The sequence below is a fragment of the Ylistrum balloti genome, unplaced genomic scaffold (genome assembly GCF_031769215.1).
Source record: "Ylistrum balloti isolate Yb309-2 unplaced genomic scaffold, AGI_CSIRO_Ybal_v1 Utg370338, whole genome shotgun sequence".
In the NCBI taxonomy this organism is placed as follows: Eukaryota; Metazoa; Mollusca; class Bivalvia; order Pectinida; family Pectinidae; genus Ylistrum; species Ylistrum balloti.
Genome location: NW_026782244.1, coordinates 224446 through 252158, shown reverse-complemented (window position 1 = coordinate 252158; position 27713 = coordinate 224446). Strand labels below are relative to the sequence as shown.

General features: G+C 35.6%; 2 protein-coding genes across 2 annotated transcripts; one reads left to right on the top strand and one right to left on the bottom strand.

Annotated features, from left to right (window-relative positions):
* Positions 1–2027: 2027 nt before the first annotated feature.
* LOC132553585 (protein arginine N-methyltransferase 7-like) lies at positions 2028–18511 on the bottom strand. Its single transcript, XM_060217841.1, has 14 exons — positions 18329–18511; positions 17663–17699; positions 17122–17271; positions 16588–16696; positions 14843–14955; positions 14102–14334; positions 13474–13657; positions 11836–11966; positions 10837–10969; positions 6168–6251; positions 5471–5608; positions 4257–4493; positions 3363–3520; positions 2028–2938 (listed from the first exon to the last, which is right to left on the bottom strand). Exons 1-14 carry the CDS (start codon positions 18487–18489, stop codon positions 2683–2685), a joined length of 2124 nt encoding a protein of 707 aa, XP_060073824.1. The 5' UTR covers positions 18490–18511; the 3' UTR covers positions 2028–2682.
* Positions 18512–18833: 322 nt separating this feature from the next.
* On the top strand, positions 18834–26801 carry LOC132553594 (putative ankyrin repeat protein RF_0381). The gene is made up of 4 exons (XM_060217850.1): positions 18834–19091; positions 20371–20552; positions 22033–22186; positions 26085–26801. Exons 1-4 carry the CDS (start codon positions 18834–18836, stop codon positions 26799–26801), a joined length of 1311 nt encoding a protein of 436 aa, XP_060073833.1.
* Positions 26802–27713: the final 912 nt, after the last annotated feature.

Sequence of the window (27713 nt, the reverse complement as noted above, 5' to 3'; positions counted from 1 at the left end):
TTCACCACAACATACAATGATAAAGAATTTGTCAGTAACTCTGTCAGGAGTCCATGTTCACATGTCATACAGAATAAAGAATTTGTAGAGTGTCTTGATTGACCACAACATACAATGATAAAGAATTTGTCATCAGTCCGTCTGTCAGTGTCCATGTTCACCACAACATACAGTGATAAAGAATTTGTCAGTCTGTTCACCACAACATACAATCAGTGTCCATGTTCACCACAACATACAAATTTTGTCATCATCAGTGTCCATGTTCACCACAACATACAGTGATAAAGAATAGAGTGTAAATCACACTTTTTACTATTGGGTAGTACCCAATAACAAAGGGTGTTGAATGTGCTGAGAATGAAATTCAATTCCAAGTCAGACTGAAGAAAGGACAACTGGCCATCTTGGGGTTTGATATTTCAGATTTGTTATTGTAATGCTTGGGAAGCACCTCAATGGTATGTTCCCATTGGTCCTTAACTCAGACTGGAGCTATTTAAATCTAATTTGTAGGTTTTCTTTGTTGACTGATTTTAACATATGATTAATTCACCTGCCAATAAAATATAAAAACAAGAGCTAAAAAGAACAAAGAAGGGTAAAGATCAAACAACTTCAGGACCAATATTGTAACTTAAGAAATTACGCTGGGCTAGCATTGATTATGACTGGCTATGACTATTCGGAGTCAGGCTTCACTGCAGGTTAATTGATCTGAATGGACAATAAAACAAAGAGACTTTTGGTTAGATGTACAACCGGGGTCAATGAATTTTCCAAACGTTATAGTCTTATTTACCGGTTTCTATGGTATGACAGTTGAATTTCTGTGGTACATGTTTTTAGGTTATCTGCCATAAAGGGTCGAGGACACTGTGTAAACTTTTCATTCAAACAAATTGTTCTCAATAATTAAAGGCCCTGGGTGCTGATATTAGGCTTGAAGTATTGTGACATGAAGGACTACCAAGTTTATTCAAATAAATGACCCTTTCAAGGTCACTAGGGTCAAACGTGTTCGTATTTATTAATAGAACTTATTCTAATTAACCAAAAGGTTCAGCCTATTGATATTGTTATATAACTAGATAAAGGGCTACCAAGTTGACTCAAATGGTCGACCTATGACAGCTGATTGACAAGTTGTAAGCCTTGTATTGAAGGAGTTAAGCAGAAATGATCATTTTCAGCTCTACTTTTCCCCGCCTATTTAAGGCTGTGTACCTGAAGACTGGTGTCATTTGATTTGTTTATGTCGAAGAGGTAGCACTCTGATGCGACTTTTACAAAATGGACAAAATTGCTAAGAGTGCATTGATTCAGTATTCGCATAAGAAAGGTTTTGCACCTAAGGAAATCCATACTGATATGGTAGCAACACAAGGGAATGAAGCCTCTTCATATTCTACAGTGAAAAGGTGGGTGGCAGAATGCAAGCATGGCAGCAGAGTCCTGGGAATGTCACCCATCCTGGCAGGCCTGTCACTGTTTCAAACCTAGAAATGACCATAAAGTCCATGAAAAGTCCTTGATATTTTTATGGTACTCACTTTCAGTCAGATGATGTCAGTGATGTCATAAATGCAATGGACTTACTGAACAGTCAAAAAAAGGACTTTGAGTGGCTTTGAGGCCCTGAAACATTCACAGGCATAGATAGTGAAGGGATAATGTTGAAAAATATATGGTATTTACGTAGTAACATGTATGGGGAACATGATTTAAAGTTTGTAGAAATTGACTTAATGAATCAACAAGGTCTTCTTTGTAGGCTGCAGAACAGGTGAGCAATTCAAGCACATTGGGTCTCGTTCATATATAAGTCAGTACAGCCCAGATTTATTTACCAGATTCGGGACCAAAATGGTAACTGGCAACATAAAGTGGCTGTTATACACACAATTGGGACCATTATTAAACAGTCATTATATAATGAGATGCTATACAATGGTAGGTATGGAAGGTTTGAACGTATTAAGAGTAAAAATGAAAAATAAACACATAAAAAAAAAACCAATTCTCCAACTGGTCCAGGCATTTATTGGTATATAACTAAAATAAAATAAAATTTTCACTGGATTAGCCTTCTGATCTTTTTATCATTTATCTAATTTTGTATGCATACAGAAGCCAAGTAATACATGTAATAAGGACGAAGAATACCTAAGCTGACGATACAATATGTGAACACTTTCTAGTCAAATTCACGCCAATAAAACTAACAGGTGTTTTCATTGATTGTTGAAGCTGAATCAACATCCAGTGAAGAGGTCTTCATATATCCTGAATGTAATAACACATTCTCTTCAATCCCTGACTATCTAGAATGAAGTACTGGTGAACACAAACAGGTTAAGATCTCCCTCAACTTAAACACGTTTTTGGTCTGTAGACGGTCTGACTATTTACTTCTGGAATTATTTCTGTATGTTAATTATTCATAACCATTGTGGAATGATATCAAGTCATGCCCTGCATCTTCTGAACAAAATTAGTGATATCCAGGGGATTTAAGTGTTAAGGGAAAATCATTGTTGTTAAAGTAGGTTGCACCTACAGAAGAATTTTGTTCTTACATACCAGGTAAATCATAACAAGCTTGATATCAAGTTGACAAATCTTTGTTAGTGTTTGATAAAAGGATAGGTCACGAACAGTAAATACTCCAAATATATAATTTCAGCTATTTGATTTAAAAGTAAATTCTAAATCTCCTTGTTTTGGTCTAAAATTGAATGTCACATGAATTGCATGTTCACCAACAGTATTCCTCGAGGTAAGCGGGTGTTTTAGAAGATGGACACCCTGTCGAGTGTAAATGTCCCATTTAATTTCCTTTCCTACATGTGGTGCTTCTCTTGGTCCAGTGCTTACAACACAATTTTTGCCGAAGTCAAAGTCTGCCCACAGCACAACTCCATTACAGTGTCCATCACTGAAGAGATACAAATCTTCCATTATACATGTAATACAATATCGATGGAGTTTGAACTTCTTAATATTTAGTTTGTAGAGGATTTTCATGCAGTCCAACTCTAATCATTTCATCTTCACTGTGTCAGATCAAATTTTAAGAAACAAACAATGAATTTTTTTTTGTATTTTGAAAACAATCAAAACATTTACTATAGGCAAAATTTTTAACAATTCAGATTTGAAATTAAGCAATGACGTAGATCGCAGAAGGATACACCTCAACGAAATCTATTTTCCGTGCAGCAAAACAAGGAAGGTAATCTTCCAATAATTGGGTTCAATGATTATGCAAGCAGTAAACAGGAAAAGTGTGCACTGTATCGGTATATGTAAAAGACGTTAACAGGCTTTCCTTTCCTCTCCAAGAGACTTGCCATACTAACCTTTGTAAGTTGAGTTCTTTTGTCAAAGTCACTGCTGTTTTGTCCCAGGAAGAAGTATATTGGAAGTTGTAAATATTTACAATATCACTTCGAGCAGTACAAGGGTATTCCCATAAGGGCTGTGGTTCTACAGTCTCATCAGCAATATCTGACGAACGCTGTAAACATGAGGATGTTAAATCTATAGAATTAACTATCATACTGATACAGTACATTTTTTTCTGCTGTAAATCAGATATTTTTTGTGCGGCTTAAATTTCATGTTTGGCTGGTACTTGATATCATTGAAAAATAGTACTATGAAATCCACTAATACTGCAATAAACACTGTTTTAACTGGTCTTCATATTTTGGGGATTAATAATACCCACAAAATCAATTAAGATTAAACCTGATGAAAATTTATGACTTACAGAATCAACACAATGAATACAGTTCATTTCTAATTAGGATTATATAATTAACTATCATTACACTATCAACATAATAGTCTATTCATACAATGTGTATTTAAGCATAAATATATTAATGTAGGTATTTGGGATGTCTTGGGTTGTGCAGGCAATGGTTGAGCAATTACAGAGTTTCTTGGATAGGCAATGTTGTGACTGAAAGATTATGAGTTCAAGAGTGAATAAAAAATTACTTAATTCTTACGTCAGTTGTTACTATGTCCAAACATGATAAATTTACAAAATTGCACCATAGATAGAAAAGTATGTTGATCTGAAGGTTCCAGATTTAAATAAGTTTTACCAGGCACCTGCTGTAATTGTAATCAACTTTGATTTCATTAACTTAGGCGACATGTTTCAGGAAGTTATGTCAGTTGGCCATGACCATTTTACTTCAGGGTATGAATGTATAGACATAACACAATGTTTTCTGTCTTACCTCTATTAAATCATCAAATACTTGAAGATTGAATCCCTCACACATTCCAACAGGGGCCCGTATCTTCCAGAGGTCTGTAAACTCAACAGCTATGGCCTTAATTGTCATTGAAGTAGGGAATATCTTTGCCTCAGTTGCCATAATGTCAGAAAGCTGATCTATCGAGTACCAATAATTAATGCTGTGCCATGGTAAAACAGAGCTCTGAAAGTATGGCTCTCCCAACACAAGGTCAATCTGAAATATCAACAATAAGTAAGATCAATATTGACCTAAAGTTCATTTAACACAATTTATTATGTGTACTGGTAGTGATAACAGCTAAGTCAGTGGCTTTGCTACCTTAAGTGGAGATCCAAGGAGTGGTTCCACAATACATACTCTGGGCAGTTCAAGAAGATTGAATCAGGTAGTGATGTTATGACTGTTACGAGCAAGACACAATACTCTAATTACTCTGATAGTATATGATGGGCCTCCCTGGTGCTGTTCAGTGAGGTAGCTACTAATTACTGCAAGTAAACCTTACCTCAAAATGACCCTGACTGTTGATGGGGCAAAAACAAATAATTACTTTAAACATACATCATTATTTAGCATTAATCCTATTTTAGTGCTTTGCACCCTAGAAGTATTCCACTTCAATATGACTGCACTTATCAAAGATTCTGTACGTTGTTCATATAGCAATTATTGTGGAAGCTTAAATCCATCTTTGCACTATTTTGGTGAAATGCGATAAGAAAGTTATGTTTCTGACTGTCCCAGAAAAATCATCTATCCCACCCCAGGATTCTAGGTTTAGTCTAATTTACCACCCATAGAATTTAATTGATAAGTTTGCTTACAAGTAACAGACAGGAAACCCAAACCATGGCTAGAAGTGATTCATAAGTCCTTGGATCAAGTAGCTGTTTCAGTGGAATAGCCCTTACTGGATTTGGACAGATTTGAACTAAAAGCCTAGGACTAAATATTAATCTGGGTTCCTTGATTACTTTAAACATGGTAATTTACACATAACTTTGTGTGACATATTAAATACATATTAAAATATATGTTAAATATGTATGTGAAGGTACAATGATCATAAGAATAGCCTTTGTGTATACATTTTTCCTATCAAAAGTGCAAAAGCCACAAGTTATATTTGAGCAAGATGTTTTTCACTTTAATAAATAAATCATAGATTAATTGTCTCCTCAGTATTGTACCTTGTGATCACCAAAGTCTGCAGACGTCAGAGCCTCAGGGTTATTAGTTATTACAGTGATAATTTCTTCTAGACCATTTGTTTTAATAAAGGACTCCATGACCTTTCTTACACTGGGGTTAGGTTCCACAGTAAAAACCTGCAACACATTAACACATTAGGGGAAAAATGAACAACAGTCTGCTGGTAGAAATAAAAAAACAACAAAAAGTAAGAAAGTAAAGTGCTTAATTAGGTCTAATTTTGTAGGTGTTTACAGTAAAACATAGCCTGCTTGATAATTAGGCCTGAATTTGAACATGTTTACAGTAGAAAGTAGACTGCCTGATAATGCCTGATTTTGTATGTGTTTTCAGTAGAAAGTAGACTGCCTGTTAAGGCCTGGTTTTGTATGTGTTTACAGTAGAAAGTAGACTGCCTAATAAGGCCTGGTTTTGCATGTGTTTTCAGTAGAAAGTAGACTGCCTAATAAGGCCTGGTTTTGTATGTGTTTACAGTGTGTTTTAGTACGTGTTTACAGTAGAAAGTAGACTGCCTAATAAGGCCTGGTTTTGTATGTGTTTACAGTAGAAAGTAGACTACCTAATAAGGCCTGGTTTAGTACGTGTTTACAGTAGAAAGTAGACTGCCTGATAATGCCTGATTTTGTATGTGTTTTCAGTAGAAAGTAGACTGCCTGTTAAGGCCTGGTTTAGTACCTGTTTACAGCCAAGTCTCGCTGCTATCAGTGCCATCATGTTACCATCACCCAAACACAAGCAAGTTGTGTCAGTAGTCACATTCTACAAAACAATATGAAAACATGTCAGCCAAGGTAATGTAGCACACAGTACAGTTCTGTATATGTCAGTGAGTGGCCATCCCAGCCATCAGTCCCAATGTACTGATCTATCTAGCTATATATCAGTGACTGGTCATCCCAGCCATCACTCGAAATGTACTGATCTATCTAGCTATATATCAGTGACTGGTCATCCCAGCCATCACTCCCAATGTACTGATCTATCTAGCTATATATCAGTGACTTGTCATCCCAGCCATCACTCCCAATGTACTGATCTATCTAGCTATATATCAGTGACTGGTCATTCCAGTCATCACTCCCAATGTACTGATCTATCTAGCTATATATCAGTGACTGGTCATCCAAGCCATCACTCCCCATATACTGATCTATATAGCTATATGTCAGTGACTGGTCATCCCAGCCATCACTCCCCATATACTGATCTATCTAGCTATATGTCAGTGACTGGTCATCCCAGCCATCACTCCCCATATACTGATCTATCTAGCTATATGTCAGTGACTGGTCATCCCAGCCATCACTCCCCATATACTGATCAATCTAGCTATATGTCAGTGACTGGTCATCCCAGCCATCACTCCCCATATACTGATCTATCTAGCTATATGTCAGTGACTGGTCATCCCAGCCATCACTCCCCATATACTGATCTATCTAGCTATATGTCAGTGACTGGTCATCCCAGCCATCACTCCCCATATACTGATCTATCTAGCTATATGTCAGTGACTGGTCATCCCAGCCATCACTCCCAATGTACTGATCTATCTAGCTATATATCAGTGACTGGTCATCCCAGCCATCATTCCCAATGTACTGATCTATCTAGCTATATATCAGTGACTGGTCATCCCAGCCATCATTCCCAATGTACTGATCTATCTAGCTATATATCAGTGACTGGTCATCCCAGCCATCATTCCCAATGTACTGATCTATCTAGCTATATATCAGTGACTGGTCATCCCAGCCATCATTCCCAATGTACTGATCTATCTAGCTGTATATCAGTGACTGGTCATCCCAGCCATCATTCCCAATGTACTGATCTATCTAGCTGTATGTCAGTGACTGGTCATCCCAGCCATCATTCCCAATGTACTGATCTATCTAGCTATATGTCAGTGACTGGTCATCCCAGCCATCATTCCCAATGTACTGATCTATCTAGCTATATGTCAGTGACTGGTCATCCCAGCCATCATTCCCAATGTACTGATCTATCACCATCACTCCCCCATATACTGATCTATCTAGCTATATGTCAGTGACTGGTAGTGACATATAGCTAGATAGATCAGTATATGGGGAGTGATGGATGGGATGACCAGTCACTGACTCAGTGGCTGGTCATCCCAGCCATCATTCCCAATGTACTGATCTATCTAGCTATATGTCAGTGACTGGTCATCCCAGTCATCACTCCCCATATACTGATCTATCTAGCTGTATATCAGTGACTGGTCATCCCAGCCATCATTCCCAATGTACTGATCTATCTAGCTATATGTCAGTGACTGGTCATCCCAGCCATCACTCCCCATATACTGATCTATCTAGCTATATGTCAGTGACTGGTCATCCCAGCCATCATTCCCAATGTACTGATCTATCTAGCTATATGTCAGTGACTGGTCATCCCAGTCATCACTCCCCATATACTGATCTATCTAGCTGTATATCAGTGACTGGTCATCCCAGCCATCATTCCCAATGTACTGATCTATCTAGCTATATGTCAGTGACTGGTCATCTCAGCCATCATTCCCAATGTACTGATCTATCTAGCTGTATATCAGTGACTGGTCATCCCAGCCATCACTCCCCATATACTGATCTATCTAGCTATATGTCAGTGACTGGTCATCCCAGCCATCATTCCCAATGTACTGATCTATCTAGCTGTATATCAGTGACTGGTCATCCCAGCCATCACTCCCCATATACTGATCTATCTAGCTATATGTCAGTGACTGGTCATCCCAGTCATCACTCCCCATATACTGATCTATCTAGCTATATATCAGTGACTGGTCATCCTAGTCATCACTTCCAATGTACTGATCTATCTAGCTGTATATCAGTGACTGGTCATCCCAGCCATCATTCCCAATGTACTGATCTATCTAGCTATATGTCAGTGACTGGTCATCCCAGTCATCACTCCCATATACTGATCTATCTAGCTGTATGTCAGTGACTGGTCATCCCAGCCATCATTCCCAATGTACTGATCTATCTAGCTATATGTCAGTGACTGGTCATCTCAGCCATCATTCCCAATGTACTGATCTATCTAGCTATATATCAATGACTGGTCATCCCAGCCATCATTCCCATTGTACTGATCTATCTAGCTATATATATCAGTGACTGGTCATCCCAGCCATCATTCCCAATGTACTGATCTATCTAGCTATATATCAGTGACTTGTCATCCCAGCCATCACTCCCCATATACTGATCTATCTAGCTATATATCAGTGACTGGTCATCCCAGCCATCACTCCCAATGTACTGATCTATCTAGCTATATATCAGTGACTTGTCATCCCAGCCATCATTCCCAATGTACTGATCTATCTAGCTATATGTCAGTGACTGGTCATCCCAGTCATCACTCCCCATATACTGATCTATCTAGCTGTATATCAGTGACTGGTCATCCCAGCCATCATTCCCAATGTACTGATCTATCTAGCTATATATCAGTGACTGGTCATCCCAGCCATCATTCCCAATGTACTGATCTATCTAGCTGTATATCAGTGACTGGTCATCCCAGCCATCACTCCCCATATACTGATCTATCTAGCTATATATCAGTGACTGGTCATCCCAGTCATCATTCCCAATGTACTGATCTATCTAGCTATATATCAGTGACTGGTCATCCCAGCCATCATTCCCAATGTACTGATCTATCTAGCTATATATCAGTGACTGGTCATCCCAGCCATCATTCCCAATGTACTGATCTATCTAGCTATATGTCAGTGACTGGTCATCCCAGCCATCATTCCCAATGTACTGATCTATCTAGCTATATGTCAGTGACTGGTCATCCCAGCCATCATTCCGAATGTACTGATCTATCTAGCTATATATCAGTGACTGTCATCCCAGCCATCATTCCCAATGTACTGATCTATCTAGCTATATATCAGTGACTGGTCATCCCATATACTGATCTATCTAGCTCATTCCCAATGTACTGATCTATCTAGCTATATATCAGTGACTGGTCATCCCAGCCATCACTCCCCATATACTGATCTATCTAGCTATATGTCAGTGACTGGTCATCCCAGCCATCACTCCCAATGTACTGATCTATCTAGCTTTATATCAGTGACTGGTCATCCCAGCCATCACTCCCAATGTACTGATCTATCTAGCTATATATCAGTGACTTGTCATCCCAGCCATCATTCCCAATGTACTGATCTATCTAGCTATATATCAGTGACTTGTCATGCCATCATTCCCAATGTACTGATCTATCTAGCTATATATCAGTGACTGGTCATCCCAGCCATCATTCCCAATGTACTGATCTATCTAGCTATATATCAGTGACTTGTCATCCCAGCCATCACTCCCCATATACTGATCTATCTAGCTATATATCAGTGACTGGTCATCCCAGCCATCATTCCCAATGTACTGATCTATCTAGCTATATATCAGTGACTGGTCATTCAAGCTATCACTTTCCCTGTTTTGTAGTTTCAGTAGAAATGCTATTAGCTTGTAAGACATAAGGTCTCTCTGCCTTCCAGCAGGATAAACACTGTGGATTGTGATGTCCATGTAAAATTATCTGTCTACCAAAATAAATTAGCTAACAGTAAATGTGTATACAAAAAGTATACTTAGTATTTAATCATTTGGTAGTGATTTAAATATAATATAAAAAGCCACAGTAGTACCTGTAGTTTTACCTTTAGAGATAAAAGGATACAAGGTATGCCATTGCAGTAGTACCTGTAGTTTTACCTTTAGAGATAAAAGGATACAAGGTATGCCACCGCAGTAGTACCTGTAGTTTTACCTTTAGAGATAAAAGGATACAAGGTATGCCACCGCAGTAGTACCTGTAGTTTTACCTTTAGAGATAAAAGGATACAAGGTATGCCACCGCAGTAGTACCTGTAGTTTTACCTTTAGAGATAAAAGGATACAAGGTATGCCACTGCAGTAGTACCTGTAGTTTTACCTTTAGAGATAAAAGGATACAAGGTATGCCACCGCAGTAGTACCTGTAGTTTTACCTTTAGAGATAAAAGGATACAAGGTATGCCACTGCAGTAGTACCTGTAGTTTTACCTTTAGAGATAAAAGGATACAAGGTATGCCACCGCAGTAGTACCTGTAGTTTTACCTTTAGAGATAAAAGGATACAAGGTATGCCACTGCAGTAGTACCTGTAGTTTTACCTTTAGAGATAAAAGGATACGAGGTATGCCACCGCAGTAGTACCTGTAGTTTCACCTTTAGAGAAAAAAGGTACAAGAAATGCCAATGCAGTTGTTTCATATTTAAATTTAAACACCTACCTTTTTTAAGATCTCTTTGTAAATTTTTCTCCTCACTGGATCATTCATCATTCCGATTCTGCCCCTGCTGAAACAAATGTTAGCCCCAAAGCTGCATATAGGTCCTCCCTCCTTGTGGAAATCTTCTTTTTCACTGTAACAACAAAATGTCATTGTGTATGTCATTCAAACCACTTACCTGAGCAATCACAGATTGTTTCAGGAAAGCTTATTGATAAATAAGCCCCTTGTATTGCCATCATGATCATATGAATCTGTTATGTCCTCATTTCATTGTTACTATCAACCCATGATTTAACAAAAGATCCCAGAGGGATCCTGGTGTCCACTATTGTTTGATCCTTATTTGTTCTTTAAAAGTTGATCTTTTCTCTTCTTATCTTTTCTGTTTTTTCGTTCTTAATGATAAGAAATTTTAACAATCCTTTGCGGTCTCAAAATCAAAGGGACACAACCAGGGACCAATGGGAACTACATATGCAATAAAATGCTTCATTGTAAAAATCCAAGTTGGCCACCTTTTGGCCATTTTGCTTCTTTAGTTCAGTTCCAAAATTAGATGAACACATACAGAGACCAAGGGAAACCTACATATAAAATTTGAGAAAGATCCATCCAGCACCTCTCAAGAAATAACGATAACAAAAATGGTTTATGGACAGACGATGGACCACAGACATAGGGCGATTTGAATAGCCCACTATCTGATGATGGTAAGCTAATAAAGTTGATTCGTGTGTGATCAATACAAATACCTGAATCAATCACTAAATCTGTACATCAATGTCTCTTTGGTATCTACTTTACCAAATAACTTTTACTACAACATCTTTTCAAGAAAGAAACGTCAGGCAGAAAATAAACTGCCTACAAAAGTTATGCTACATCCAATTACGTTGTGAAATAGGAATGATTTGTAGCTAAATGGATGCATGGTGCATGGATAATATGGGAGATGTTTGTGACTTTTTTCATCATTATCATTTCATAGTTGCATACCTGGATTCTTTGGCAACTTCAAACCAGAGACTGTACTCATCATGGTAACTAATGACCTTGACCTCTTCTTCTTTCTTGACCTCCAACGGAGTACTAGGATAATATATTGCCTGCATCCAGTGATCTCTCCACTAAAGATAAAACGTACAAACCTTGTCAATTTGGTTTTTGTTTTTGTTGGGTTTTTTTATTCAATTGCCAAAACTTGTATTTACAAAAAAAAAAAAAAAAAAAGAAAGAAAAAAATAAACAAACTAACAAATAAAAAGAAACAAAGCATTCATGAATGATAGCTTGTAAAAAATGTACTTTTGGATTTGGAGTGGTCAAATGTGACCTTTAACCTTTACTGTTGGCCTCGATGATCTACATGAATTTAAAAGTTTGAATTTACATAGAAAGTCTGTTAAATGAAAATTTTATTCACAAGAATACAATCTGATATTGTGGTTTTCAAGCTTAACCAATCCAAATAGATTTGGAAGAAACTGGTTGAAAACTGAGGGAGAAGATATCTTGACAAAATAATATTTCTAAATGGTAAAATCACAATGTCAGTAAGCACCATTTTATGTAAAGGTTATTAAGTTGTACCAGAACTTGATATCCAATTCACATTTTGTTTGGCACCTCCCAATGGTGTTATATGGTCAGCATTTCAACTATTTGATAGTGACTGTCAGTGTCCTGCATAACTAAAGCCCCCTCCTCGTACATATATCTGTATCCAATCATCTTGATGCATACCTGAGTACTATTGTACTCTAATGTATAATTCCCTACTAGTGTCATTCGTTTTTCATGAACATTACTACAGTTAAGAAAATTATCATGTCAAAAATGTTAATAATATTATGATCTGACCAAGTCTGCCTTGATCAAAATCTAGGCTATTACAGAATCCCTAATTTTACACCTTGGTTACTCTTTCTGTTAAAGAATATAAGTGAGCAAGACTTTTACCAGAAATCATAGATACACAAGTAGGATGCATGTGCATGAGAACTCCAGAAAGAATAGATAGTTCACCAGTACGTTTGTTACACTTGTCGACATATTTTCTGGTACAATGAAAACCTGAATAAAACTGATTACTAGCTATGTCTGTCTAAGTGTGTTGTATATTGTAAGATTATTTTTTTACATCCTACAGCAGCGTTCAACATCAAAGTCCAGTTATCTGGTTACAGTTCAGTAAGTCAAAGTCAATTATCCAACTATTAAAAAATCTACCAAGTTTCCATGAAATTGGCGAAAAAACTGAGGATGGAGATCTCCATACAAAAAAATGAAAATGCCGATAAAAAACAAAGGGCTACAACTCCTTAAAAATTGTTGAATCAAACTTCTGTGAAAGAGAGCATCACTCCATGTCTTGATGATTTAAGCCTATTAAGTTTGAAAGAAATCATTTAAAAACTGCGAGAGATGATCTTTGAACAAGATTAACATGATGAAAAACACAAAGGGTAGCAACTCTTCAAAATTCTGTCAAATCAAACTATGGTTCATGAAAGCACAACTTCATGTTTAAGCCAACAAAAATTTAATTCAACTAGGTAACAATTGTAGAAGGAGATACAATAATATGTCCTGCCAAAAATTTTTGATAAATGTATCAAAGTCCTAAAAACTCACCTGTAACTCTTCAATGTGTGGATGTGCCCAGCTTGGTGCACAGCTAAGGATTATCTCCTCTTTAGTGTCCATTTCGAGGTCCCACCACATAAACACACCATCCACTTGTCCAGAGGTCAGACTCTTGACCACATTTTGAGACTGATTATGAAACGGTAAAGGTGTCTTGCCACTGAAATCAAACCTGTAGCACCAAAACATATTAAAGGCATTAATTCAAAGTATAAATAACTCTGCTATCGTATTACAGGTCTTCAGAAAATTATCAACAATAAGAGCTCTAGACTAACTGCAATTTCTTGTGTGCATAAAAGTACAAACACCTATCTGACTGAAATAGACACTTTGGATCAAAGCAGGATCTTTTACTGTGGAACTACTGAAATACATCATTCAATATTCTACTGGTGTGTCTTGGAGTACTCGACAGAACCATACCAGTATTTAATACTCTAATCCTAGAAATTCATTTATGTCTTGTTTGAACTAAACAACAAGCTTTCCTTTGTTAGTTCTTTTCAATGTTAACATAACCAATTAGTGCAAAAGCAAAAAAACTGCAGACAACATGTGAACAATACACCACAGACTGAAATTTAAAATTCAAATAAACTTGGACCCAACAGACCTGAATACTTTTATTGGATCAGAGATAATCTCAAACTGGTCTAACGGGATTTGGTCTAACTGAAGATCATGTAAGGATGGAGCTCCACCACAACTGATCAGGTTATCTGGGGGATTGATGTCATCACATCCATGCATTCTGATTGGCTGAATGTCTCTCCATCGTCGGACCAGCTTAGATTTGACAGGCTGAACATACATGTTAGCAACTGATGGCACCACAATACAGTCATTCTGTGAGGCAAAATAATACAGATTATTAACTACTGGATGGATAGTCCTGCATTTAGCAGATCTGGACCTAGAATAGCCTGGAAGCTTTTTACATATGGCAAATGAGGCACGCCATGAAGTATGATTGAACTAATGATAATAATGAGTGAAAAATAACTGTAGAGAGCACCAAGAGAAATCAGTGATGAAACTGTGTGACATTGAGTTATGTGTATCAGTAACTGTGTGACATTCAGTAATGTAAATGTAACACTGAATGATGTAAATAGTTACATCCTACCTACATGTCTTGTCGTATTTCGATCAGCTCAAAAAGGTATTCTCATCCATCTGATTGTCTACTATAAGAGTTATCTCCCCATGTATCATCTTTCTCTGTCAGGCATATACATAAAGCAGGAATTATTTACACAGTGGTATGTATTTAGTAATTATCTCATTCTGTCTCTCAGTTTTCCTCTGTAAGTTGCTGGTATTTAGGATTAATCACTATATCTGTTAGTCCTACCTGTAGAAGCTCTCTATGGGCATGTGTGAATGTACCAATACCCCCCTCTCCAATAAGTTCTGTATCAAACACCTCCGTGATCAAGATGTTTGCACGGGAATCCATGTCTCCATCTGTGAATAAAAAGTAGGTACCGGATATATCAATAAAATTTGTTTGTTCCAGTATTTTGATTCTAACCAAAGCTTTGTTCCACTTTAAATAAATCCCATATTTGGAATTTAGCAACTGTGTTTTCAGTTTTAAAATATCATGTCTTTATCATAAAGTATGTCTAACTGTTGTAGAATACACCTGATGCTGACAATCTCTTCTATTTACCAATAAAGGCTATATACATAGGTATATATCACATCACTGAATGTATCCCAAGACATCTAAGGAATTGAGTGTCTCAACAAATCCTTGAAAGAAAATTGTTTCTTCGGTTTTGTTAAGGAGAAAATTTGTAACACTTGGTTCAGCCCTCTAATGACCAACAATTGCAATCCTAGGCTTTTTATTTTTTCAACTCCTAAGATCTTTGTCGGGCTTCGTAATTGGAACATACCAGCAATATATCATGCCTCTAGACCATTTAATTAAAGGGAAGAAATAATTCAAATGTTTTAACAAATCTGACTCATTTGACCTTGAATACAGGTCATAGTCATTTCTCTTTGTTAACTTTGACAAGCTTCATCGTAAAAAATATCACCAAAGTATCAAAACATTTGGTTCATTTGTTATTGAGAAGAAGTTGCTTAAAGGAAAAGTTGATGCTGGCTGGATGTACTGATGGATGCTGTGTCACGGCATAAGCTCATTTGGCTCTTTGGGCCAGGTGAGCTATTAAATCTTTCTCTGTGACCTTAAATATGAGTAAAAATCATTTCTTTTCACAAATTTTGTAGTATTCCATGCCACCAAAATGGCCTAATACAAGTAGCAGTACACAGTTTCTCTGTGTGGCCATGGGTGATATTTTTGTTCATTAAATTACACCATTATAAAGACTTTATTGAAATCAAAAAAATAAATTGTCACTAAAGTTAAAATAGTCATGCTGAAGTGACAATTTGAGGCTTCATATTTTTCAGAATAATATTTTAGCATTGTGTTGGAGAATAATACTTGAACAGTCTTGAATGTGTCTACGCACTAAAAATTAACTTTACAGGAAGTGAAATTTCCTTAGCATCCACACTTGTTCTTGTTGTGAAACTTTTACAAGCTGGGGTAGGTAGAAACATCAGTAATTTGTTACTCTGACAGTGTTATCCATTTCTCGGCAGGTGTTCAGAAATAAACTCCTCCTTTAAAGGTGTAATTTTGAGTTGAAATAAGTGATATCTTAGCATTCAGGCATTTTTGAGTTGGTAGGGTAACAAATCTAATGATAGTACACTCTGGAATCTTGAGTACTGGTAAAGGTCATTTCCATCCCCAAATTTTATAACAGTTCTCATGTTAGTTGGCAAATAACCACATAACTTATGACATTTTTCTCTTCAGAATATTTTCTTTTGAATATCCAAACAAAATAGACACCAATGACTTTTATCTGAGTATATTTCTATTACTGGATTGCAATGAACTTTATCAAACTCCTTGCTTGTAAACTTGCAAAAAAGAACATTTGTTGCTCCCTCAGTAAATACAAATTATGTCTGTTGACAGAAAATTAGCCTTATTAACGTTAGGACCACAAACAGATTATGAAACTAGGTTAACTGACTCCTTTAACTGTGATATGTGATACTGACCTTTCCCAACCACAATTTCTGTGGAGCGTTTTGGTATCAACTTTATCTTGTCAGCAAAGCCGTTTTGTTGGATCACCTTCCTGGCACAGTCAGCCATAGGAGAGAAGGCCTGTACAATAGAAACATATGTTATGAAAGACTGTTAAATTCTATCTTATTTTGAGGCTTGCTGTGATGTGCATTAAAGTAGAATTAAAGCTAAATTCTGAATTTCTTTAAAATGATGGAACTTCAATATCACAATTGTTAAAGTGATTTAGTGGAATTCACAATCTTCATAATTCTAAAGGATGAATTGGAATAAAAATGTGTTTTAATTTGCAATCTATCAAGGGAACGATAAAGAGACTTACAATCTCAAATCATCTCAATAGAAAGTATTTAATGTGTAGCAAAATAGTTAAGAAAGGTGCACTCGAAAGCTATGCAACGTTTTTTTTAGGAAAGAAACTTCAATATCTCAGCTGGTGTCATGTCTTCTTGCAGTCTGAAATAAAATTAGTGTGGGCTCCATTGAGTCCCTGACATACTTACCTCACATGCAGTCACCTGGTCAGCTCCTAGAGAGGCAGCCATCATCGACAGAAGTCCTGTTCCTGTACCTATATCTAGGACATGAACCCTCTCCCCTCGTGTTCGCAAGATCACAACTGCATGACGCAATGCAGTGTAGTACTTTTGGTTCTGATAAATGCAGACAAGCATTAACTTTGTTGAGAACATAACAATGATTCAAGCTCTGACACCAAATTAAAATCAATACATGGAATCTTCATATATTTAATATTTCTCTGGTATACAGTGAAATTTTATTTTTCGGGGCCCTGTTCATATATGTTGTGTTTTGTTTATAGCATATCAACAATAAATTCAACACAGGATTGATGGGTAATCATAGCAATATCTTACGAATGGACTGATAATAAGGAATATTTAATGAATATTTCCTACTTTGATAACTGAGTTTCTGATTTCCCAATAACATGTAGACATTTCAGTCTGAAACATTACATTTTGTTATTTTCTTTTCACAATTCACAAGTGTTCTCTGTCATGATTTGCCTTATGGACATACCCTTTCTGTATCATGCAGCATGTCAGCATATGCAGATCTGAAAAGTAGAAAATGGCAGGTAATACAATCATTTGATATACATGTATATGTAACATACATGAAGATGTACATTGTGTATCGTAATATTGTAAAACGCACATTTGCTTGCAAGGTTCATCAAAGTGTGTCATGTAAAACAGTGTTCATATGAATATAGGTGCTGCTATATCTAATACTATCTTGCACTTATAGCTAAGAGATTCAAAGAAAGTACATGTGATGTCTCAGGGGAGTCAGCAGACTATGTATATTTTTGTAGCCATCTTAATAGACCTTGGTGACAGGCAATAAGTCAAATGTATAATGTGTATGTATCTGATTAAGTTTACGTACTAATTAAAAATGACACTGAACTAATCAAATTCAATTATTAAATGTCTGAAAATAAATCCCCTTGAAAGATGAAATATATTTCATACAGAATCTTCTCATATTTCGTCTTTTTTTCCCTTTGTAAACTTTCAAGGCACGCGCATCCTGACCCAAGTAATTCAAAATAAACAGATTTCTAGAGCAATCCATTTCAAATTAAATATATATATATATATAAAGGTAGCATTAACACGTTCATGAATTAATAATTGCTGCTGAAACTGACTGTTTACTATCACCTCAATCCGTGTTTACCTTGCAATTTCTTGATGGAAGTCATAATTGTCGTTTTGAAGACACCAGTCAGTTTTCCCTGTAACTGGATTTATTACAGATACGAATGTGCTCATCTTGCTACGAAAACAATTGATATCAAGAGCAGATATCCTCAACAATTGCTTAAATATTGATTGCATTTAACGCCCAACGTGTTGCATCAGGGCGCAGCCATCTTGGATGATCAGCTGGGGAGAAGCTAGAATACTGTTAATTATAATAGAAAAAATGTTGCCGGGACACTTTCCATTTGTTAACATTTCGATTAATTCTTTAATTCTTACTATCTTTTTCTTCATCCTATTTTGTGATTTATTTATAAATGCGAAACCGTGGTCATCAGGTGCGAACTATATATGCTCCTGAAGGTTGTTTTCCAACTTTCATTTTGGGAGAGTTCGAATGATGCAACAGACAATAGACAAGCGATGGCTGTTGATAGACATCAACACCCAGAAGCCTATACAGTAGTACTAAATTAAAGATGCCGCTTCTCTACAAAGTTGGCGACTGTGAAATCCGACCAAAGTTGTATCCCGTAATTGATTTTTCGAGTAGACCAGACAGTGTTGTCAACGTCGACAATGATGTTATTTCTTTAATTGAAGCTGTCAAATCCAACAAATTGGAACGTGTGGAAAACTACTTAGATGTTATAAAACAAAATAAAGCAGACATTCGAAGTGTTGTTAATGGAGCAAATGATAAACATGAAACTGCATTGTGTTCAGCTGTTATCAAGGTTAGTATATTTTTCGTTGATGAATACTTGATTACCACCAATAAAAGTGATTTTCAAACAGATGTCGAGTAATGTATGGACCAACATCATGTACAATTATGTTTGTCAGTCAGAACGTCTGTTGTTAGGTTAAGCAATTCCTCAAATTTTTACTCTCTTGGTCCTATGTTGAGCATTTTTGACAGCAATTTTGGGACGGATCAGAGAATTAATATGGCTGACAGGTGGATTTGACTGATATATTTTATCACCGGAAAAGGACTCGATGAACCTTTCTAAAACTCGTACGTCAATTGCACTTGGTTCTAAATTACACTATTTTGATTTTGGAACGGACCTGAAAAAGCAAAATGGCCAACAGGCGACCACCTTGATAGTAGGAGATTATCATTGCTTTTGGTTAAGAATGTATTCTTTTGACATTTGATCAGAAGTAATCATATTTAAATAGAATTCCAACATAATATCTTAGACTTTTATGCTCTTATACACTTTGTTATCGATAGTTGTACTTATAAATTGGTGATTTTTATTTACTTGTGGGGTGTTTTTAACAGCATAATTGAGGGCATGATTCATACAGTAGCGTCAACCATTTCAGTATTTTTTTTTATTGTGAAGGTACTTCTCTTGAGTATTACCATTTAATCATCAAATTTTGGAACAATTATCATCACAAATCACTGATTTCAAGTTTGTTAATTCTAACTTGGTGGAACACTTTCAAGGATTTTTAGCTGTTAACAAATATTTTAGCAAATCTCTTGCTCTTAGTAAAACTAGCTATTTTGCTCAAATTAAAAAAATAAAGCACTGAGATCCTGTTTTTTTATTGTAAAAAGTATCGTAAAATATTTCGCTATCAAAACAGAAAATCTTTGAAAATAAGTTTAATACTAGAAGATAGACATACAAAGGAATCAAGTTATTTTGGAATGTTTCAATTTTATGGTTGCTGTGCAGTTTAAAGCTCCTTAAATCAAACTTTTCACATTATCATTTTCACACAACTTTTCTCTTGATATTCATGTATCATACCCTTACCTCATAATGAAGTATGATAACTTATTTTTAAAATGGTTGCTTTGAAAGTAACAGAGAATGTCTTGTTCAGGAAAAAATAAGAACGATATGTAAATATGAATCTTTTTCTTCTTATACACATTCAGACTTCTATAAAAAAAGAAAAAAAAAGAAGTGAGGAAAGTACAAATGAAGATCAAACAATGGTAGGTGGGAAGTTCCCTTTGGGATCTCCTTTCCCTTTTGTATATTACAGAAAAATCTTGACATGTGCAAACTGTTAATCAGTAGCGGATGTGATGTAGACCAACAAGCCAGAATTCCTCCATTTTACCCTAGACTGTCTCCAATCAGTCAGGCTGTCATTCAGAACTCTGTCGACATTGTCAAGCTGCTACTGAGTCATGACTGCCAGAAAGACAAAGTGGATGATTATGGGTAAGTATATCATATTTTGTTTTAAGCTAGAGATGTAAAATTTGCTTGAATATCTAATAATTCTTGCTATTGGTGTAAAAGTGTGATTTTTTTTTTTTGTAATACTGCCTCTTGATACTTGTTATAAAATTATACTAGCACATCAATATTTTTACTGACAATCACAAATCTAACAATATTGTGTTTCTCTATCAATCTCAACATTTTTATGTTTACAAAGTGATGACCATTAGTACATATGTCACATTATACTATGTTACCAGACACATATGGTAATCAAAAGGCTGGTTAAGTCTATAGAATCAAAACTCTATCTGTCCATGGGAGGAGGGGGGTCATCAGTTAAGGTTAATATAAAATTTATTTATTTTACAACAATTGCGAAACAAGTTATGTTAACTTATACTAATCACTCTTGTTGGCCTGGATGTAAGCGCGCGAGAGGTCTTATTGTGGGAGGAAACCAGAGTACCCGGGGAAAACCCACGTGGTCGGGCAGGTGACCCCTTACCTTTTCACGTCCGTTCCGGGAATTGAACTAGATGAAAGGCGAATGCGTTACCACTGCGCCATCCGACCACCCTAAAAAAGTTAAGGTTAAAGGGTCAAATGCTACATATGACAACTTCTGCAAGTTTATCAAACAATGATACTGTAATGCATATTTGAATTGGGACACTCAATGTCTTACAGAATTTTCCGTTTTCATTGTTAAAGGTCATGATCACTGTTATTATAAATAAAAAATCAATTTTCCTGGGATAACTCAAGTTTGTTTTGGCCAATCTAAATCAAGCCTCATACATTGTTTCCTTACAAAAATTGCTTGCTTTGGATTGCTTTTCAGGTCCCAGGGTCAGTGGTTCAGATCATTATTACTCTTAGTGAAAAAATGGTTTCTGTGATAAAACTTGGGTTTCCTTGGACCAATCAAACTTAACCATCACACAATGCTTTCTTTCTGAAAGTGCTTGCCAGGGAGAACTTTTCAGACCCTGAAGTCAAAGGTTGAAATTACTGTTGCAATAATAGAAAATCCATTTTGTGGAATAGCTCGAGTTTGCTGTAGTCAATCTAACTCAAACTTGAGGCAATGCTGCTTAACAAAAGTGCTTGTTTGAGATCCAAAAGTCAAAGGTCACTGTAACTGTAAGTTTAATTCAGTTTCTATGTGATAATTTGAGTTTGCTTTGCCCAATCTAAATCAAACTTCATACAATGCAATCTTACCAAAAGTGTTTGATTGGGATATTACTTTTTATTGTATAAGCCACATAGCAGGGCCTTTGCTGACCTGGCAGTGTTCTAGTCGACCATTAGTTAACATTTTGGGGAGTGTTAAAGATTAAAGTATTAACACAAAACTACATCACATTTCCTAATCTAGGTCAAAGTTGTATTTTTTTCCCACAATATTAACATATGTTTGGTTGTTATAATTGTATAAATATCATGTTGTAGATTTTGTTTTTTTCAACAGAAAGTCAGCCATAGGTTATGCTGTCTCCAACAACCATGTTGCTATGGTGACTTTCCTGCTGGAATCCGGATGTAACATCAACAGTTTCATTCCAGAGTCTGGATATTCCCTGCTACATGATGCCTGCTCCAAAGAAAACCTGGAAATTGTAAAGGTAACCTTTACAAATTATATATGTGTATGATGTCTGAAATCTTTTTATGACTCCTAGATTTCATGTCCATTATCTGCTTTGTCAAGAAATTGTGCCATGTTAAATTTTTCCATTCAGCTCTTCATCAAGCAGACTTTCTCTCTGGTCCAAATTTAACCTATTCCAGAAGCTTTCACAAGTTGTTAATTTTAAAGGTCAGTTACCAAAATGCACTGGTATCTTGGTTTTTTTTTTTTTTTTCTCAATATTTTGATTTCTAAGATCTAGTTGGGAGATTGCCAGGGGTCGAGCCCTGGGATCAACACCTGTACATTCCTGTCCCCATGCAGGGGAGCTATCACACTACACACCATGCATACATAACACTCAGTTCATAATATTCTTTAACTGATATGCCATCTCTTGTAATCAATCACTTCCTCATTTCGTTCGCTATTTCATTAATTGATCAATTAATTGAATCATTCACTTACACAAAATATTTAAACATTTGAATTATTATTTTTTTTGTGTACATCTCCATGAAAAGTTTTATGCATGAAAGAGTGGGAAAGGGGGCAATCTATGATACTTTATTTTGTTCCCTGTTACATATGGACCTTGTTTTTCATCATAATGTTACACTATGGACACTTGAAATACCTAAGAATAATAGATATAGAATTGAGATGGACATATAGTGTAATGTACTTTCACAGTTTATATGAAAGAAATCAAACAGGTACAAGGTAACAGTTGTTATTTACACAAACAGGTACAAGATAACAGTTGTTTGTTTACACAAATAGGTGCAAGGTAACAGTTGTTTATTTACACAAATAGGTACAAGGTAACAGTTGTTTATTTACACAAATAGGTACAAGATAACAGTTGTTTATTTACACAAACAGGTACAAGATAACAGTTGTTATTTACACAAACAGGTACAAGATAACAGTTGTTATTTACACAAACAGGTACAAGATAACAGTTGTTTGTTTACACAAATAGGTGCAAGGTAACAGTTGTTTATTTAAACAAATAGGTACAAGATAACAGTTGTTTATTTACACAAATAGGTACAAGATAACAGTTGTTTATTTACACAAACAGGTACAAGATAACAGTTGTTTATTTACACAAATAGGTACAAGGTAACAGTTGTTTATTTACACAAATAGGTACAAGGTAACAGTTGTTTATTTACACAAACAGGTACAAGGTAACAGTTGTTTATTTACACAAATAGGTACAAGATAACAGTTGTTTATTTACACAAACAGGTACAAGATAACAGTTGTTTATTTACACAAACAGGTACAAGGTAACAGTTGTTTATTTACACAAACAGGTACAAGGTAACAGTTGTTTATTTACACAAACAGGTACAAGATAACAGTTGTTTATTTACACAAACAGGTACAAGATAACAGTTGTTTATTTACACAAACAGGTACAAGATAACAGTTGTTTATTTACACAAATAGGTACAAGGTAACAGTTGTTTGTTTACACAAATAGGTACAAGGTAACAGTTGTTTATTTACACAAATAGGTACAAGGTAACAGTTGTTTGTTTACACATATAGGTACAAGATAACAGTTGTTTGTTTACACATATAGGTACAAGGTAACAGTTGTTTGTTTACACATATAGGTACAAGATAACAGTTGTTTATTTACACATATAGGTACAAGATAACAGTTGTTTATTTACACAAATAGGTACAAGATAACAGTTGTTTATTTACACAAACAGGTACAAGATAACAATTGTTTATTTACACATATAGGTACAAGATAACAGTTGTTTATTTACACAAATAGGTACAAGATAACAGTTGTTTATTTACACAAACAGGTACAAGATAACAGTTGTTTATTTACAGATATAGGTACAAGATAACAGTTGTTTATTTACACAAGTTTTTTCATCTTATCTCACTTTATGAAGAATATTCTCAGGGGCTACACAGAATGACTGCTTCTGGTAGTTAATTATTAAACTTTGCTAATTGAAGCTAATGTGCAATTGTATCTATATTGGAGCCTGTAGTTAAAGACAATTGTAAGCCTACAGGTCCAAGTTGTAATTGGTGAGGGTCAGGCAAAAACAATCTGCAGCTTTATGATCTCACAGGATACATAAACATTAATTTATCAGCAGTAGAGCCATTTAAATTGATGTTAGGTACATGGCTATAATTGTGGAGGGCAAGGACAGCCATATCTGTGTATGGACCCAGGGTACTTATCAGTATTATTTAGTGGTAATTGCATTAAGAATACAGGTTGAATGAAATTAATATCCCTGTATCTGTATTGAAACCTGTAGACAAATGCTAAAGGTGTTTAGTCTACAGGAATATGTTGAAATCGGCCCCGTGAAGACAACCATATGCCAGATCTTCCTGATACATACATCATTACTTTTCAAATTTTTGGTTTACATGTTTCAGCTTTTTACCATATCTAATTAAAAACCTAATATCTGATTTGGGAGTAAGATTAAGTTAATTGGATTTACAGACCATGTGCAGGGCTCTCACACCTCATTTTAGGACTGGGGCCCAGGGCCCTTTGAATTGGGAAAAATAATGGTGTTTTCCTTAGAATTGGGAAAACTTGGGGTCTAAATTGGGGAAAAAAAGATACTATTTTGCATTGGGAATGGGGTCGAATATCGGCCCCAATCTGGCAGATCCAGAGCCCTGATGTGTCTGGCCTTGTTCACTTAATACAACTACCCTCTATAAACAACAATCATTTAAGTAACCAATTCAACATACTGAAGATAGTAAGTATTCATGCATGTAAGAAAAATACATACAGATTGGTAGTCACACATGACTAACTAAAGACTACATTTATATTGTCATAAAGTATGCTAAGAATATAATGTATTTCACCTGAAAGTCACAGGTAGGTGTAGATCTTTATCATAACTTGACTGCAGATTCAGGTTATTGTAACCATTTAAATTGTATCAATATACATAACTTACGTTGGACGTGACAATTAACCCAATGAAGTTCATAATGAATTAGAAAATGGGGAAAATATTAATAATAAAGACTTGACACCTGTTTTGAAAAAAATCACCAGATTTAACAAGCCATATTACAAAAACACTGTATACATGTAGTATAAAGTGACCTTGTTTCTAAATCTAACTTATAAGCACAATCAAATATTAAAGTGACACTTCATATGACTAACATCCATGATAATTAGCTAGCTGAAACATGTCAACCTGATAAAACTACTGATCACAGAATCCTTGGTGTTGATGCTCCATCCTTTATTAAGTACCTATCGTCTATGGAGCTCTGCTAGAATCCTTCGGATCCACCTAGGATTCTTCTACCGATACATCTACCATCTAGTACCACTCACAGGACATTGGACTCCTCCACCTCTTTTTATTTTTCCAATCCATGATACTTGTATAAAGTTAACACCAATGATGGATAGGGGTGTTGATGAAAAAATTTTAAAGCATAGTCCGTCTGTCCTTCAAAAACTTCTCATATCACTGAGCCTTTTCTTCCCCTACCTCATTGACCATTGGTCAAGTGTCCTTAGTGACATCTGATTAGTGATATTGCACTGACCATGGTGCTAAATCTTATCCCCCTCCTCAATACATATATATTTTCATCATTTATAAAATTTGGTGCAGAGACTACAGGTTCTAAATATATACCCATCTCACTGTCATATTACTCAAAATATTTATCTAGTTAATTAAAGACATAAGACAGAATAGCAGTATGACAGTAGATTTGTTTGTATAAACTGTTTTTTGTAACTTTCTATATTAAATTGGTATGTTGGATAAAGCAGAGTGTGACCTGAAACAAAATATTTAACATACAAAAAACACTCATTAATACATAATGTTCCGTTTTCATTGTAGATATTATTGAAGTGGGGTGCTGATCCTAATGCTCTGGAAATGAAGGAACGTATAACTCCAGGATTTTTCACCAACAAAATAGAAATTCATCAACGATTGATCGACTATGGTTGTAACATCAATGCGACCAGTAGGGCAGGTGACACTGTCTTACATATGGCCATCATCCACGGAAATGTACAACTTGTTGAATTCCTCCTAAATCATGGTGCTCTTATGAATGTGAAGCATGTCAAGTTTTTATACTCTACCGAAAACTTACTCTGCAAAGTCACTTTTCAGGATCCTCTTGAGCTGGCAGCAGAGCAGCATTACTTCAATATATGTCAAGTTTTGGTAAAGCATGGATGTATTACAGAACAACCTCATTCTGAAAATAAAGAGTTATGGTGTAGATTGTTAAACAGTCGAGATAATGACTTGCTTGTGACATTGTTGTATGATTATCTTCCCTTGTCTTCTAGAGACATTGATGCAAAGTCAAATCTAAAATTAATCTTGCAAGACATTGTGGATATTAAAGCACTTGTGTGGAAGGATGCTCCAAGCTTGAAGACGATGTGTCGTATAGTTTTACGGACCCATCTAAAGAAAATCTGTTTAGGCCGGAGTATTGGTTGTTCCATTGAATGTCTACCTCTGCCTCCAGTTTTAAAGAAGTATTTAATGCTCTGTACTGATGATTTTAAATATACACAATTTGTTGATCTCCATTGATAATACTCAGACAGAATTTATGAGTGATTTATATATAAACTGTCAGGGGTTTTAGATAGTGTAATGCTCAACATATTTACATACAGTTTTGATTGTTCTTAGACATTGTGTTACTTTTAAGGCATCTGATGTCTACTGCCAACATGCTTGAACTGCATGTTAAGTTCTAGGTATACGATATGATTTCAATATCTAGCATGCACATGTTTAAGGTTTCCAGTCTGCCATAGTGTGTGAGAAGTAGCTGTGAGGCTACACTATGTAAAAACTATTGATGAGAAATTTCCATTATTGCAATACATTTGTGCTAAATGGTTTCTGCATCAGAAACTTTTTTTTACCTATAGTGAAACTTTTGCTAATGTTTGTGAAAACATAGAGCAAGGAGCATTAAAGTGTCAGGATTTGGAATTTTATATAAATGTTACATGTTTTTCCCATTTAAAGATGTTGTAATAAACATTTGAGATGTATATAGTGCTTCCTTCAGGTATCCCAAAAAATCCAAACTTGGGATCACTTTTTGTGGATTTTTTAAAATTTTAACACCTGTATTATATGAGGGTACGTTTTACAGAATTCATAATTTGTGACTTAAGTATAATTTTCATTTTTGTTATGTTTGCTTTTGCTTCTTGCATACAAAATGCCAAATGTATCTTCTGCGATTACCTATGGTATATATGTACATTTATATATGCTAGATGTGCTGGTGCTGTATTTTGGAAAGTCTACACATATTTTCATTATATTTATCTTACCCAGTTACCTCATTTGTCCTGTTTTCTAATCAATCCTAATCCCTCGCCGTGATAAAGGATGATAAAATCTTTTAACATGGTATCTTGCAGGCCATTACTATTTTAGCAGAAGTCAAACTATGCTTTTGTTGGCTTATTTCTTCCATTATCT